This window comes from Nanorana parkeri, unplaced genomic scaffold (assembly GCF_000935625.1).
Source record: "Nanorana parkeri isolate BGI_ZX_2015 unplaced genomic scaffold, ASM93562v1 scaffold280, whole genome shotgun sequence".
Classification (NCBI taxonomy): Eukaryota; Metazoa; Chordata; class Amphibia; order Anura; family Dicroglossidae; genus Nanorana; species Nanorana parkeri.
In genome coordinates, this window is record NW_017306548.1 from 1,160,892 (window position 1) to 1,178,008 (window position 17,117).

The following is a 17,117-nucleotide window of genomic DNA, read 5'->3' on the forward strand; positions in this document are numbered from 1 at the left end:
GAATGGACTGTATTAGACGTGATTATGTCACTGGGGCTTAGACCGCCAGAGCCCTGGGGCGAGAAGAAGCTATGGGGACCGGTCTAGCAGACCGGCGGGCCCAAGGATCAGATGGGTATTATTTGAGCAAAGCAAGCACTTAACCCTTGCAATGCAGGGCCAGACCCACTGCAAGGATACTTTTCTTTTTAATTCCCGGAGTTCTTCTTTAACATCCGCCTTGAGTTTGGCTTTAACCGGCAGTTTTGGACTCTGTGTGTAATTCCATAAGAACGAGCAGCACACAAAACATGAACTCAAAGAGGATATATTTACACAGCTGCACACTCATCTCCAGTAATGCACACAGCAGGTACTGGCAGGGAGTGGGGGGACAATGTGGACATCGGTGGGTAGGGAGACGTGGAAACCACCCTGCCGATGCCCCCCGGGGGACGAGGATGAGATTGGGGGAATTACAATCAATTGGAAGTCAGTTGTAAGTCAGGAGAATGGGGCTCCCCCTGCTGGTTGTTAGGGGGAAGGGATGGCAGTCACATGGCGATTCGGTGACTGATGGCAAATGAATGTAAACCTCAGACAGAATCTTGTTGAAGGTGAGTGGAGCCTCCCAGGCAACGTAGGGCCAGAGGGGACACTAAGAGTCCTGGATATGGCCAGAGCCTGTAGTTTCCTGCAATGTTATCGGTGGGGGGCATTTCGAGACAAGCAAGTAAACATGATGCCCCCTCCCCTCACGGTGCCCACTCTGGTTCATCCCTCCTGCCCAAAGTCTTCTGTAAATTTCTTCACTTTTAGCAGGTCCTCAGAATTCACCGTGGGCCGAGTGGTAGCCAGAGATCGCAGCATATCAGACTGCGGGACAAAGAAAAAGACCGCACGTGGGTTACAAGGTCACTCACTCGAAATATGACAATCTGTGATTGGGTTCCTACCTTCTGTATCATCCTCTTTGTATACATAATATCATGATATCTCTAAGGTCAGCTGAGAGTTAGTGTCCCTTAGAGCCTTGGTTCTCAACTGGTGGGTCGTGACCCAAAAGTGGGTCGCGACCCCATGTCCAGTGGGTCGCCACATGCCTTCCACTTTTCTAGGTGAGAGGATCCTCGTCCTCCCCTCAGAGAAGCACAGTCAGTTCCTCCACCGAGCAGCCATTCAAAAATATGATGCCCGGTGCCGAGTGTCCACTTGAGGTGGAGCTATGGCCGCGAGGGAGCTCCATCCATATGTGTATTGCTTACAGCTCATCACATCACGTTACAAGCAATACACATATGGATGGAGCTCCATCACAGCACAGCAGCCCACACTGGACCCCAGGTTGAGGATCCACTCCAATTTCTGTAATGGCGACCCAAATGCACCTCCCACCCACAGTTCGATCGCCTACACCGGAAAGCGCAGTACCGCAACAGGGAACATTGCAGTGCAACTTGGGTCGCGACTTAATGACTGAGCACAAATGTGGGCCAGAGGTTACACAGTTTGAGAACCACTGTCTTAGAGTGATGTTTTTAGGTACTGGGGAACATTTGTGTCCATTACCCCTGACCTTTTAGCACAGCCATAGAAGCCGACAAACAATGGCCACCAAAGGACCACAAGAGGTTGTCCGCAGCTTCAATGGTGGAGCTTTTCAGATCTCAAAATCTCATGAATTAAAAAAAAATAATAATAATAAACGGAAGGAACAAATAACAGTGTCTGCCTCCCCTACTGTTATCCTCAATAGGGATGCGCCGGTACTGGTTTTTCGGTACTCGCCAATACCGAATACCGATACCGGAAGTTCCATTAAGGAAGCCAGGTGGCGTGTAAAGACTCGCCACCCGGCTTCCCGATTAGCAGGGAAGCCGTCCTTATGTGACGAGAAAGCATGGAGCCGGCTTTCTGGCTAATCAGGAAGCCGGCACAGTGTAATGACGCGATGCCCGGCTTCTTGATTGGCCTGGGTTCATGCTCCCACGCGGTGACAAGGGAGCATGAAGCCGGCTTCCCGTCCAATCAGAAAGCCGGGCATCGCGTCATTACACGGTGCCCGGCTTCCTGATTGGCCAGCTTCCCGACCAATCAGGAAGCCGGGCAGCAAGTCATTGGCCAGCTTCCTGATTGGTCGGGAAGCTGGCCAATCAGGAAGCTGGGCAGCGTGTAATGACTCGCTGCCCGGCTTCCTAATACCGGAAGTAACGGGCTAGACATCGGAGCATTTGGGCGAGTACGACTACTCGCCCAAATACTCGGCATCGATACTAGTATCGGTATCGGTGCATCCCTAATCCTTAACTACTTCAGGACCGCCCACTGTCAAAAAAACCATCATGTCCTGAAGTAAATACACCAAGAACTTGGCTGCTGTAGCTGTGTTCTTGGTATCGTTTTAAACAGCAGGCGATTTCTGTTTAAATACAAGCGATGTACTGTGCGGCGGAATGTGTTCCCCCAGGCTCCGCTGTCCCCCGTGCGGGCTCCCGGACCAGCACAGCAGGTCTCCCCAGACAGATCGAAGGGAGATCAGCAGGCCTCGGATCACTGGACCCGGAAATTACGTGTGTTACATCACTTCCGGTGTCACTGTGCACATTCTCCTAGAGCCAGGAGAAGATGGTGAAGCAGATCTCTGATTCATCAGCTTCTTTGAGGTCCCTAGGTGACATTAGGGGTCTGACAGACCCCTGATGTCTCCTTAAAGAGGACCTGTCACATATTTGCTATTACATACGGGGATTGTTAGCCCCCTATATGATAGCAAAAAAGTTGAATGTAGGAACAAAACAAAAAAAAATTAAGGTAACATTAAAAAAAAAAAAAAAAGCCAAGACATTTTTTTTTTTTAAAGTGGGGAAGACTTTAAAAAAAATGTAAAAAATGTTTTGGCCCACCACATACAATGCAAACACGCGTTGGGATATGTTATATATCGTCGTGAAACTTTTGGAAAGAACACAGACCGAGGGCCTTACATGCACTTACCATACAGACTATAGGCTCCTGAAGTTTATCCCCCTGTACCTCCATCCAGGTCATCTCGATGGCTCCGGGGTCTCCAGGAGAACACGGTGTTAGCAGGTCATCCACTTGGGCACCAGGGGTCGTACGAGATGGACCTCGTACCTGACACACACAGAAGAACAACCAATCAGAACATCTTTCACAATGATAATCAGTCACAGCTATCCTAAAACGGATCAGTTTTTGGCACTCTACCTTTTTAAAATGGGTGGCGGATTGCACTTTGCGCACTGGTTGCATTAACGCGTCACGCACGATGACGCTGATATCTGCGCCCGAGTAGCCATCGGTTTTCTTGCCCAACTCACGAATATTGGGTTCGTTTAGGCTGTGTGGGGTGTTCCCTAAGTGCAGGCGGAACATCTGAGCTCGGGCAGCTTCCTCTGGTAGTGGGATGTATATCCGCTTCTCAAACCTGAGATTCAGGGAGAGCAATTTATAACCAATAGGAACAGAGATCCACATTATCCATAGCGAAAAGCTTAAAGCAGAACACCCCAAAAAAAGAAGAGCCTCATAAAAGATGAAATATAGAAAACACCTTTGCTGCCACCCAGCACACCACTGTTCTTTATAAATGTGTCTTTATTTTTTTGGAGAAGCAGTATGGCCATAGTTAGGCCACACTGCTGCTTTTTAAATGGACCCCTTCACCTCTAGGACAGGGGGATAGGAAAACTCTGGGCCTCCAGCTGTGGAGAAACTAAAAATCCCATCATGCATCTGCCTCTGGGAGTCATGCTTGGGGCTGTCAGAAGCTTGCAATGCCTCATGGGATTTGTAGTGGCACCGCAGAGGGAGGGCTGGATTTGCCTACCCCTGCTCTAGCCCACAGCTGTGGTCAAATGCGGTACTTCTAGGTGCTGCAGGGATTGCCGGTACCTCCTCCGTGCATTCCTATTGGCCCAACACTATGATGGGATGGCACACTGGCTAAAATGATTGTGCAGGATGCAATAAGGAAGGAATGGACAAGCTTTGTCATGATGAAGATTGGCCTGGTACTCATCTGTAGCTGCAGATTTCCGAGTCCTCTGCAGGTATGTGCAGACACATCTAGGTGCTTTATAGGAGAACTATGAGGTGAGTGAAAATTACTCATCCTCGTAGTTCGAGCCGACGTGTGACAATTAAACTGTCACAGGTCGGCTCTATAGATCGGGAAGTGAGAGAACACATACCGTCGCTCGCTCACTTCTCAATCATCTCCCTGCAGGGAGCCGTGACTGTCACTCATGGCTCCCTGCAGGGATTCCCCCCTCCCCTTTGCGATCCTCCAGCGCTGACTGGCTGACTGTCCATTCCGGACAGGGGGCGGGTACAGCTGGCTCTGCCTCTAGATTGAAAGCTGGCTCTGCCTATCACGCAGCTGAGTTCATCTCGACAGTAATGTCGGGATCTGTCCCGGCTGTGGCGGTCTCAGTATACCGCGAGCTGTATACTGAGCTTTGGGTGACGGGAGGACACTAGTTTATGTCCTCCCGTGACCCTTAGGAGAACTATGGGGAAAAGCACTGACCCCATAGTTCTCCTTTAAGTGCTGCAGTTTTTTTGTTGTTGTTAAAGCTTAATTAAACCGTCCATTAAAACTAGCTACCAGCTATAGTTACACCTATGGCTCTGCAGTCAGAAAAGTTCATGGTCCCTGTTGAAGCGTTCTGGCTCTGACTCAGCAGGGGTTGTGTTGGACCTCTGCAGAGAGAGCACTGCTTCTCCAAGGAACCTTTTCTACAGCATGCTGGCAGAGGACAGGCTTTTCTGCCATCAGTCACCGAATCGCCATGCGACTGCCATCCTTCTCCCCAACAACCTCCAGGGGGAGCCCCATTCTCATTACTTGCCTGACTTACAACCGACTTCTAATTGACTGTAATTCCCCCCAATCCCATCCTCGTCCTCCAGGAGCATCAACAGGGTGGTTTCGACGTCACCGATGTCCACATTCTCCCCCCACTCCCTGCCAGTACCTGCTGTGTGCATTACTGGAGAGGAGTGTGCAGCTGTGTCTGATTTTCCAAAGAAAACAAACTCTAAGACTTTGCATACCTTTGGCTCAGTGTGTAAATGGGTTGGAACTTCTGTCAGTTTTTTATTGTCTATAATCCCACTGGGGAACTATCACTCTTTTTCTGTCCCTGTGACACCAGAATAGGAAATGAGGATAAAGGGCCCACCAGGAGAGGAAGACACAGACAGCAACAGGGTTACCAGGGCAGGGAGGAAGAAACAGCATCAGATGTTCTAACCCTTCACACTAAATTGAAGAAAGAAGTATTTCTGATCCTGACAGTATCACCCGGTCATTGAAAAAGAAAGTGAGGTGTCCCCAACACAGACAGCAATAGAAACCTTATACCAGGGATTCTCAACCACCAGGCCACGGGCTCCAACCTGGTGGGCCGTGGCTTCCTGTCTGCTGGGCCTACCATAGAGAATCAAGTGTCCCAAAATGATTGTCTTTCATATGTTGTAACATCTGCTGGCGGTCCACCAAGAGTTGAAGTTTGACTTTCCTCATCATGTTGGTACCAAAATGAAGATGCTTGAAATAGTGGATGCCAATCTCACCTTCTCCGGATGGCAGAGTCCAGCACCCAGGGTATATTTGTAGCTCCCAGAACAAGGATCCCATCATTGTTATTGCCAACACCTGAGGGAGGAGAGCGGTCATTGCGTTATGCTGAACCCAGACAAATAATGAGCTGGTTGTAACCCGAGCAATGGCAAAGGTTGTAATAAAAAATGAAAATACTTGAGGGCACTTCCTGTTATAGGGTGGCAATGCATCTCAAACAGGGTCGTAACTAGAAATCACAGGGCCCCACAGCAAAATTTTGTATGCAGAGCCCACCTGATATCCCAAACAGCCCACCTGAGAGTGACACTGCAGAGCCCACCATAGACTCTCTATGGTGGGCTCTGCAGGGTCTCAGGTTGGCTGGTCACACCCCTGAACACCTTTTACCGTCAGCCCCGATCCGCTGTCCTGCCTCCTCCACGGCCGCAAGCCCCACCTCCTCCTGCTGCATCACCGGGCCCTGCCGCCTCCAACGACGGGCCCCGCCTCCTCCTCTGGCTGTCACTGACTTGGCAGCGCCTGTGAGGAGGAACACGCTGCTGCTCAGATCACCGATAGGTTGGCAGTGATCTGAACAGCGGCGCGTTCCTCCTCACAGCCGCCAGTGACAGCCAGCAACCTGAGATGCCATAGCAACCCACACGGCATCAGGAGGACCCCTTTGTTTCTCGTCCTGCCCCGTGCTCTATAGCGGCCGCCTGGGTCGCTATGGCGATTGTTCTGCCACTGATCCCAAATACTCTCCTGCGTTGTCACATGCCCCCGCAGTGGAGACTAAATAGCGGTGCCAACACTCACTGTGCAGGCATCTTCTGCCACTGTCACCACCAAGAAGCCCAACCTTGAACAATGATATGCAACTTCCAAGGGGGGAAGTGCATGTGAAAAGCAAGTGGCTGCAAAGACTGCAGGAGATCAGCAGTTATAAAATGCAGAAAAGGGGTATAATAAAAAAAAATGTAAACTGTGAAAAGGGTATTTTACTATTTTTGAAAAGAAAGATACATTGCACATGTTTCTGCTACAAAGTGCTTTAACACACTAGATCAGGGCTGGACAAATCCCAACAGCCAAGGCGCCAATAATCCTTAAAGCAGAACTACAGGGAACATTTTTCTTAACCCTTTCAGTGGGGCTGGTCTAGGTTCAAAAATAACTAAGCTATACTCACCTGATCCTCAGAGCTGGCTTGCTCTTAGATCGGTTCCCTTTGCCTCTCTTCGATTCCACTGTAGCAATAATACAGTATGTCCCTTGGGGTCCTCATATCCAATACACAGTGTAAAGAATGTGATAACTCTGGGACCTTAGACCTCTGCAGCAGAGGGGGAGCAAGGTGGAGCGGACTGGTCTAACAGCAAGCCGACTCTGAGGGCGAGTATAACTTTGTTATTTTTGAACCTAAACAAAAACGAGCACTTAGCCCTTGCAGTGCAAGGGTAGTCCCACTGCAAGGGTTAAAGAAAACAATTCCCCGGAGTTCAGCTACCAAATTCCATATTAATTTTTCCACCCCTGAACTAAATAATGTCAGTCTGAGCTAACATCTACTTTAAAGAAGTAGCGGTGTGCAATCTATGAGGAATTGGGTCTGCTTGTACAATAATGGAGGAGCACCATACCCTGCATCTGCACCAGGAACTCGGTCTTGATCCTGCGGGCAGCTTCGCTTTCATTTTCATTTCGAGAGCCGCAAAGGGAGTCGACCTCATCGATGAAGATGATGGAGGGTTTGTGTTGTCGTGCTAATTCAAATAAGTTCTTTACGAGCCTGTAATACACAGAAAGATGACACATTGAAGGGAATTCATCAAAACTGGAGCAGAGAGAATCTGGAGCAGTTGCCCAAGGCAACCAATCAGCATCTCTCTTCAGTTTGCTCTGTTGAGATTTGAAAATGAGATAAACTGATTGGTTGCAGTGCACATCTGCTCCAGATTTCGTCTGCTCCAGTTTTGATAAATTCCCCCCATTACGTCCACATCTTACATCAAGGATGGAATTAAGTGATTTATGAAGGATTGTATAATTATTTATATTTGATCTCCTTGCCTATTCTGATGTATAATACAATTAACAAAAATATGTTTTTGCTTTAAATGCATAGTCCACTGTTTGCAAAAATGTATTAAAATGCACCCGCGCTAGTAAAATAAAACATGTACATCCATTATATTTTTGCACTGAAGCCTGCAGAGCATTGCAACCCAGATCAGTGTGTCGCAGGTACAGTACACAGGCTTATGCATTGTTTACATCCCATCCCTAGGTCTGTATGGAGGCACGGACCTTCTGGTATGGGGCTGGAGGAAGTAAACAATGAACTACAAGAGTGGTGACATCACAGCCCTGCTGCTGGTGCGATATGCGAGTCCCTCTGCCACAGTGGCAGATGGGACTCTACCCATTCATAGGTCCCTGTGAATGGATGACACAGCTGTGCAAGCCTTAAAGTGACATTAAAGGATAATTTTTTTCCCCCTCCCCCCAATGTTAATGTTAGCACTTACCTTAAATGATCTCTCCTAACCCGATCTTCCTCTTCTTTCCTGATGTTTTCATCTGTCCCTCCAGCGGTGTGGCGGCTTTCCAATCCAGCGCTGACTCCACTCTGCTTGCTGGCACTTCCGATCCAGCGGTGTCTGCATGCGGGTGCACGCGTCCATAGACTTACCTTGCTCGCCTCCCGGACGAAAATCCGAACTGCGCATGCACCCGCCCCAAGATGCTTTGCGGCCGCCCGAGCAGTTTCGGATTCTCGGGCGGGAGCGCGCAACGATAACAAGGTAAGTGTAAACCGCTGTTAAAAGTGTTTTGTTTAAAAAAAAAAAAAAAACTTTTTGCCTATATCCACTGCTTGCTAGCAGTAGATATAGGCAAAAAAAACCGGAGGGTTTAGAACCGCTTTAAATACAAACACATGTCTGCACGGACAATCACCTCATGACTCAGCTAAGTGTTTACACCCTAAATATGAATGTAACATGACACATGATATGAAAAGGTATGACTTTCCCATGCCTTCAAATAAAAAAAATATTTATTAATATGCTGGATTATTTTTAGGCTTTCCTTACTCCTCTGTAAAATGCCTGTTTGCAGATCTCAGTAGCTCAAATAAGCCGAAATATACATACACACACGTGAATGAGTCAGAACAGTGACTCCTCCCCCACATCCATGCAGCTCTGTCTGAGGTTTCAATTAGAGACAGTGTCTGAAAGAGCTGAAGAGCTGTCACTTTAGATATCTAAATTCTATTTGGATAATAGTACACAGAATGAGGTTACATAAGTTACATATAGTATATAGTAGGGATGCACCAATACCGATACTAGTATTGGTATCGGTGCCGATGCTGAGTACTCGCCCAAATGCTCCGATGCCTGGCCCAATACTTGAGCTTCCGGTGTCATGAAGCTGGGCAGTGAGTCAGTACACGCTGCCTGGCTTCCTGAATGACCGGGAAGCCGACTCCATGCTCCCTCGTCACGTGGTGACGAGGGAGCATGGAGCCGGCTTCCCGGCCAATCAGGAACCTGGGCGCCGTGTAGCCCAGCTTCCTGATTGGACAGCTTCTCGACCAATCAGGAAGCCGGGCAACACGTCATTGCACAGCGCCCGGCTTCATGATTGGCCAGAATGCTGGCTCCATGCATTCTCGTCACCTGGTTGAGCATGGGGATGGCTTCCCATCTAAGCAGGAAGCCAGGTGGCGAGTCATTACACGCCGCCTGGCTTTCTTAATGGGACTTCCGGTATCGGTATTCGGTATCTACAAGTACCATGCATGGCCAGCTCTAGACTGTGACGTAGTCTTGCTCTTCCAGCTATACTTTACCAAATTTTAAATCTAACAATGAGATCAGGACCCTCATGCGTGTTGTTATAGTTGTCGGAGGAAGCTGACAGGTGGAGAACTCAAAATTCTTTTATAGGATTAAGATCAAAAAGATATCTGAAGCTGGTAGTTGATTGGTTTGAGGTGATATTGTCCTTTAACCCACATGTCCACTTACTTCTCACTTTCTCCCAGCCACTTAGACATCAGGTCAGAGGAGGACACTGAGAAGAACGTGGAGTTATTGGCTTCGGTTGCGACAGCTTTGGCCAGGTAAGACTTTCCTGTTCCTGGGGGTCCAAACAGCAAGATACCACGCCAGGGTGTGCGCTTTCCTGAAGAGAAGAATAAGGGGGAAACAGAATAAAAATGTCATACGACCACAACTCATGTCATAAAGGAAACTTCTGATTTAAAGTGAACCTGTCACCTACACTAACTAGCCTAAGCTGAGCTGGCCTAACAAGGTGCTATTGTCCGGGAAAGCTTCCTGTGTGGCCCATATTAGGATAATTAACCTTGGCTATGCAGACTCAACTTTCCTTGACATGGGGCCTAAGCCCCTTCCACTCACAGCAAAGTGAAAGCACTCTCTCATGAGGCTTACTAAACATTTGTGGACAACAGAGATCAAATTTAGCACCTTCTGGTGCCGTTGTGTTTTAGCTATTCAAGAAGGACATGTTCACTTTAAAACTCTAGAAGAATATGGAGGCTGCCACTGCTGACTTATTTTTGAGCCCCAGGGCAGTCATCCTTATCCTTCCTTCACATACTGATGAGCCACTGGATTTGTATTGGCATGTGCATGTCAGGTGACAACTGAAAACTGGAATCCAACCGGAGGACGTGTCTCTTTGCCTTTTCTCAGGTTTTATTAAAGTGAACCTGTCACTAGTGTCAGCCAAATAATATGTCTTCATTTTTTAAAAGCTACTACATACATCTACCTAAAACCTCTGCGCCTCCTAAGTAGCCCCTCCTGAGACCTAATGCATGATCTGGATGGATCATGGGTATGAAGTGCCCACCTTGGATATGGGGACAGCCTGGGCGTTAGGAACATTTCATGGTCAAATTAAATGTCCACTATCAGAACACAATGCAAGGCTATACTGCCAACTACAGACACTTGTTCACTGGTTGTCTGTGTATTATGGGGGAAACACTGACCTGTGAATAGGTGGGGGAATTTGATAGGTAATATCACAGCCTCTTTCAATGCTTCCTTTGCGCCTTCCAATCCAGCCACATCATTCCACCCGACATTTGGCTTCTCCATGACGATGGCACCTATAGCAGAATGGTGACAATAAGAAGTGGAAGGTCCAAGTCACATAAGCAGATCTGGTAATAGATTTGATTCTGGTTTTTCTATTGATGGACGAGCTTTAAACGATATACTCAAGTTGTAACATGAAGATTAATGATCATGTATATGGACCTATAACTGAACATGGAAGATGGTTGCTGAAACTTGAATTTTTAAATTCTGCATTTACTGATCACTGTGTTTGTACTCAAGAGGGAGCGACCCAGCTCCGCTCAGAAGCGTGCAGAGTTAATTTAAAACATTTTATTAAAATTGGAGTTTTAATCTTTACTATTCCTGTGGAATTGACTCCCTACAATCATCCAGCCCTGTGGGCACTAGCCTATGAAGTGTTATTGCCGTGATGATTTACTTACATGGGCATTACACTTAAAAGCTATTTTACCCTATTCAGCAGCAATACAATTATCGCCAATAGAAGATACCCTGACAACAAACCTATTATTATTATTATTATTATTATTAGGTAGCACACACCCACAGAGAAAACCTTTCCTAAAAGAAACACTATTTTTGCTTCTCATTCTGCAAATGTTAGCTGCCTCGCTGTCATACTAATCCTCAGTCTTTAATACCTAGAGTCACTAACCAGAACAAGAATACAGATAACTTCTGACTTTTCTTTCTCTTGCCTGATTGGTTTATGTGTTCCAGGTAATTGGCTCAAAAACGACTGAAGCTAGTGGGTCAGCAAAAAAATAGGAGCGGTCACTGCTGACTTGGCGTTTTAAATGCACGGTCTCTGAACCTGTTTTCTCTAGTGAATCACTAACCAGGAACAGAAAACGATAGCTCCCCCTGCACTACTCACAGCGCTCCCGGTCCAAGTGGAAACAGTGGTGCTCGCAGTGACAATCACGGATGGCGCCGTGCACAGCAGTCAGTGAATGATAGAAATCACCAGCACTCCGTAAATGAAATTCAACACATATCAAATAATCCAACGTTTCGGAACCACGCAGGGTCCCTTCATGACGTCACATTTCTGCCCTGATGAAGGGACCCTGCGTGGTTCTGAAACGTTGGATTATTTGATATGTGTGACATTTAGTCCAAATAAATGGACATTTTTTTGTATTTCATTTACGGAGTGCTGGTGATTTCTATCATTCATTGACTAACCAGGAACAAACATGCAGCTAGCAAAGTCAGAACTCCAAACTTACATGCTTGCTGCAGATCAGCGACTTACTAAGTAGTGAGGTCAGGATCAGAATGATAGCCACACGGGACAAGGCATGATAAGTCAGCAATGGGGAAAGATTAACTGCAGAGAGACCACAAGCACTTCTGGTGACTAGTTCTTTGCCTGCTGCCTGCCTTTTTCGGGCACAGTTTCATTAAGTACAGGTGTCATGTAAGACAAATAGCAAATAAGGGTATGAAGACATCAATCCCTCTGGTCTCACTCTGATCTTCTTCCTAGAATTGTACCAACATTCTGAATTTCCTTAAAGCTCTGCTCTGATCTACAATTCACTATCCCATTTCTCTATGATTAGGAGCCACCTCTTATGTCACTGCAGTCTACATTGCGCGGAAGTCACTTCTCCTCCATACCCAACCACTGCCGAAACCATTTTTCTTCATGTTTTTCCTTTAGGAAGTTGTACTTACCCATCAGCTGCTCCTGAAGTTTCTTCTTTTCTGGATTTTCACCTTCACTGTCGCTATCGCTGCTACAGAGACAGAAAAATGAGAATATCAATGACTGCCCTGAAATGTTCAGATCAACCTGCACAAAGGGAGAAATCCTTAGGAAACAATCTGAATTACATTTTCACTGATCAGACTACGATAAAGGGGAACTAAACATGTTACGTCTCTTCAGTAATAAAACAAACTTACCCGTTTGTCCGCAATCTTTCAGAATGTACTCGAAGCTGCGCATGCGCTGCTCAGTGTACAATCCTGGCACATTCTAGGCAGCGAGGGGAAGTCAATTTAATTCCACTTTAAAACTGAAATGTAGTAGCTAGTAAAAGGATATTTTTAAAGCGGGCAAAGTAACAGGATCATTTGCTAGCCCACCTCTGTTGCGGATTCTTTTTTTTTTTTTTTTTTCACTGAGCTACCACTCCGCTTTTTAGTATGATATACCCAATATTACATCGTTACATAGTATTCGAGGTTGAATAAAGACACATTTTCTGCAGAAGACGTTTTTTTGCATGCTGGCTGGTGAGTGTGCCAGGAAAACCTTTTGTTGTTTTACTGTTTAAAGCCCATTCCGTGTGCACCTTGCTGTAAAGCTGGTGACGAATTGATGAGTGCGTTTGTCATTTGTTTTGCTTGACTGATATGGTGCAGTGATGCATGGCGGGTCTCAGCTGCCATTGGGATGTGCGGGATCCCTTGTGCGTCCCTGTGCCTTTAAGGGAGGTTGGGCTTCCTCCTGACAAACCTGCACCTAATTGTATCTTCTGCCCCATGTGCTCCAAGATGGAGACTCTGATAGTGCGGTCCTAACTCTAAACTATCAGAGGTGCCTTGGCACGGCTGTGCGGCTTTCACATTTTCTGCAGAAAAACATGAGTTGATTACCTGATAACTCTGTTTCCAGGAATCTTCCAGGACAGCCATCGAGATAGTTTTTAACCGTAGTGGTGAGACATGCTAGCTTGTGAGTGTGCCAGGAAAACTTTTTGCTGTTTTACTGAATAAAGACATAGGCCCATCAAGTTCAACCTTTATGCGTCTGTGTGTGTGATTTTGCGTGCATGTGTGTATAGGAGTTCCTGTATGGTCTTAGTTGTTTTTTTTTTCAAATTGTTTTTATATGGTCTTAGTTTTTAAGAGTACCTGTACCCCTGTATGTAAACTGTCTCAGGTATGAGGGATCATATGACTCTTTCCCTTGCTTTCAATGATGTAGCATTGGCCCAAGGGATGTCACAAGAGCCCTTAGCCCTTTATAAGCATAAACCAAAAGATTAAAAAGGGGAACGAATGACATATCATCTGAGAGGATGGGTAATTATATAAAGCTATTACTCTGCCCTTGATAGGCAAGCGCAGATTTGCTTTAATATTGGTTAGGTGATGTCTGAGCCCTCCACCTGACATCAGCAGAGATGATGCAGGTATTTTAGAGGTGTGTTGCTTTACAGATTCCCTAAAATAAGGATAAAACACAAAATCACCCACCCATTTCAGTAAAGAGATTTTAACCCTTTCCTTTTTTCTAACCGTATTGAGGTATACGTCTAGCATGACTCTGTGTGAGGAAAGCACTTTGATATCTACATTTTACCCTTTACTAAAGACTGGAAATTGAACAAGTGACCTGTGATATACGGTTCCCTTATACCCCAAGCAGTACAAAGAGAAATATCTCACCCCTTCTCATTTTGTGACTCCTTGACAGGTTTCTTGCCCTGTTTGTCCTTTGATTTCAGGTAATCCTTAAGCTTTTCCGCACGATCCAGATACTGCACGCACTTGGCTCGGATACTTTCCTTTGCCTTGTCACTGTGAGCTTCATCTATTGGCAGAACAAAAGGAAATAATAAGAAAGGGGCACGGCCACCAATTCCATTTACTGATCATCCATGAAATGTATTCTTGCCCCATTTAAAATAAGTCTAGTGCCTATCGTACTCCTACAATGCTCTTCAGTCTGGCTCTCTAGAAAAGCATGTATCACTCAATGTGGCACCCCTATGCACAAGAATTCAAATCAGTCTGGTGTCTGAAACAGTGTTGCATGCTTTATCAAACAGCCAAGCACCGTATGTAGGCATGCTCCCTCATCAATCAGGCCAGAAACCATTGACAGCTCTACCAACCTTTTACCCAAACCTTGTCTGGTACAATCTCACCACGCCTGGAGCCTCATGTAATCCTGTTCCCAATCTCACTATGCCGGGTTCCCTGTACAATCCTGCACCCCTTCTCACTGTGCCTGGTGCCCTGCACAATCCCGTACCCCTTCTCACTGTGCCTGGTGCCCTGTACAATCCCGTACCCCTTCTCACTGTGCCTGGTGCCCTGTACAATCCCGTACCCCTTCTCACTGTGCCTGGTGCTCTGTACAATCCCGTACCCCTCGTCACTGTGCCTGTTGCCCTGTACAATCCTGCACCCCTTCTCACTATGCCTGGTGCCCTGTACAATCCTGTACCACTTCTCACTATGCCTCGTGCCCTGCAGCATCCTGTAACCCTACTCAACTGCTGCTCTGTACAATCCTGTACCCCTCGTCACTGTGCCTGTTGCCCTGTACAATCCTGCACCCCTTCTCACTGTGCCTGGTGCCCTGTACAATCCTGTACCACTTCTCACTGTGCCTGGTGCCCTGTACAATCCTGTACCACTTCTCACCATGCCTGCTGCCCTGTACAATCCTGCGCCCCTTCTCACTATGCCTGGTGCCCTGTTCAATCCTGCACCCCTTCTCACTCTGCCTGGTGCCCTGTACAATCCTGCACCCCTTCTCACTGTGCCTGGTGCCCTGTTCAATCCTGCACCCCTTCTCACTATGCCTGGTGCCCTGTACAATCATGCACCCCTTCTCACTATGCCTGGTGCCCTGTTCAATCCTGCACCCCTTCTCACTGTGCCTGGTGCCCTGTACAATCCTGCACGCCTTCTCACTGTGCCTGGTGGCCTGTTCAATCCTGCACCCCTTCTCACTATGCCTGGTGTCCTGTTCAATCCTGCACCCCTTCTCACTGTGCCTGGTGCCCTGTACAATCCTGCACCCCTTCCCACTGTGCCTGGTGCCTACGAAGCCCTAATTCCTTCTAAACCAGGTTGACAATTTCTTGATGTGCCACTTAGTGGCCTGTATAGATGCATCCCTTTTTACCCAGAATTCTTCACTATGCAACTCAACGCCTCTTCCTACTCACTCCAGAGCCCTATGTAGCCCGACATTTTCTTCTCTCCCACTCCCAGCATTCCTGTGCAGTACAGTACCTCTCTATTTTTTTTTTTTAAATAAGATTTTATTTCGAGTTTGCAATATACAAAAGTACAAAAAATACAAAAATACAAGAACACAGGGGAACATGATACAGACACGTCCGGTCATCCACCTAGCCCCATCGTATGCATGTATATGCCATTTCTTCAGGACATGCGCAGTGGGTAGATATGCATATGCTCTGTCAACTAATACTCTGTAGTCGCATGTAGTCTAGTGGGGCCGTCGCACATATCAAAAGGCAAGCACCTTATATTGTGTATTGCACACCTCTCATGAAGTGCGTGCGTGCAGAGGATACGGCCGTGTTGCATCCCAACGGACTAGACGATACACAATAACAAACGGGGGTTAGGCACACACGGGACTCACAGCTGGGGGGGAAAGGGACGTACAGGGGTGGACATCACATGGAATACACAGGGGAGAGGGGAGGCTCCATCAGATCTAGCATTCCAGTTAGGACCACAGGGGCATTAGGTAGTTGCCATGGAGACAGTATCCCAGTGCTCGCCCAACTAGCGACACCTGGACCCTTTATAAGGCCAGGAATTCCGCCGTACCCATGTAGATAATCCAGGGGGCCCACAGTACTGGACATTGCGCCTGACGCTCATGTAATGAAGCCGTCAGTTCCTCATAACGCATAATCAAACACAACTCCGCAACCCATTCCTGTACGGTTGGGGTGACCACCGTGTTCCAATGGCGGGGCACAATGTTGCGTGCCGCCGCCAGGAAGAAACGGAGCAGGTCCTTCTTAACTGAAGCCAGGGAGCCAGGAAGAATCGAGAGGAGCGCTATTTTAGGGGACGGTGTTAGGTCGGTTCCCATGACCTGGTTGTAGATGTGGAAGACCCGTGTCCACAGGGGTGTCAGTGAGGGGCAGCTCCACCATATGTGTAGGAGGGTTCCCTCCGCGCATTGCTATTTTAGGGGACGGTGTTAGGTCGGTTCCCATGACCTGGTTGTAAATGTGGAAGACCCGTGTCCACAGGGGTGTCAGTGAGGGGCAGCTCCACCATATGTGTAGGAGGGTTCCCTCCGCGCCCAGACACCTCCAGCACGAGGGAGATCTATCAGGGAATATTCTATGTAAGAGGGTCGGGAACGATACCAGCGAGTCAGGATTTTATAGCCCTTTTCCTGGGCTGAGCTAGCCACTGAAAGTTTATGAGTGACCACACATGCTGTTCGGATTTCCTCATCGGTAAGTATGACATCCAGGTCTGATTCCCATTTTGCCATGAACGGGAGACGACCCTGGAATCTCATTGCAAGTAGTTGACGGTACAGTAGGGAGATAACATGAGCAGGTGGATCTTTCTGACAACAGAGTGAGTCAAACCAGGTAAGGGGGCTTTGCAGGGTGGTCTGGTCTCTCCTAGCGGTATAAAATGCTCGTAGCTGAAGGTAGAGCAGCCAC

General features: G+C 47.4%; 1 protein-coding gene across 1 annotated transcript in view; it reads right to left on the reverse strand.

Annotated features, from left to right (window-relative positions):
* Window positions 1–448: 448 nt before the first annotated feature.
* VPS4A (vacuolar protein sorting 4 homolog A) overlaps window positions 449–17,117 on the reverse strand; it is a 21,352-nt gene continuing 4,683 nt past the window's right edge. The window contains exons 3-11 of the mRNA XM_018557341.1: window positions 14,104–14,248; window positions 12,382–12,443; window positions 10,605–10,724; window positions 9,610–9,766; window positions 7,213–7,361; window positions 5,581–5,662; window positions 3,208–3,427; window positions 2,974–3,114; window positions 449–855 (exon numbers count right to left, since the gene is read on the reverse strand). Coding sequence (XP_018412843.1) covers window positions 754–855; window positions 2,974–3,114; window positions 3,208–3,427; window positions 5,581–5,662; window positions 7,213–7,361; window positions 9,610–9,766; window positions 10,605–10,724; window positions 12,382–12,443; window positions 14,104–14,248 — 1,178 coding nt within the window. The 3' untranslated portion in view covers window positions 449–753. The remainder of the gene's footprint in view (window positions 856–2,973; window positions 3,115–3,207; window positions 3,428–5,580; window positions 5,663–7,212; window positions 7,362–9,609; window positions 9,767–10,604; window positions 10,725–12,381; window positions 12,444–14,103; window positions 14,249–17,117) is intronic.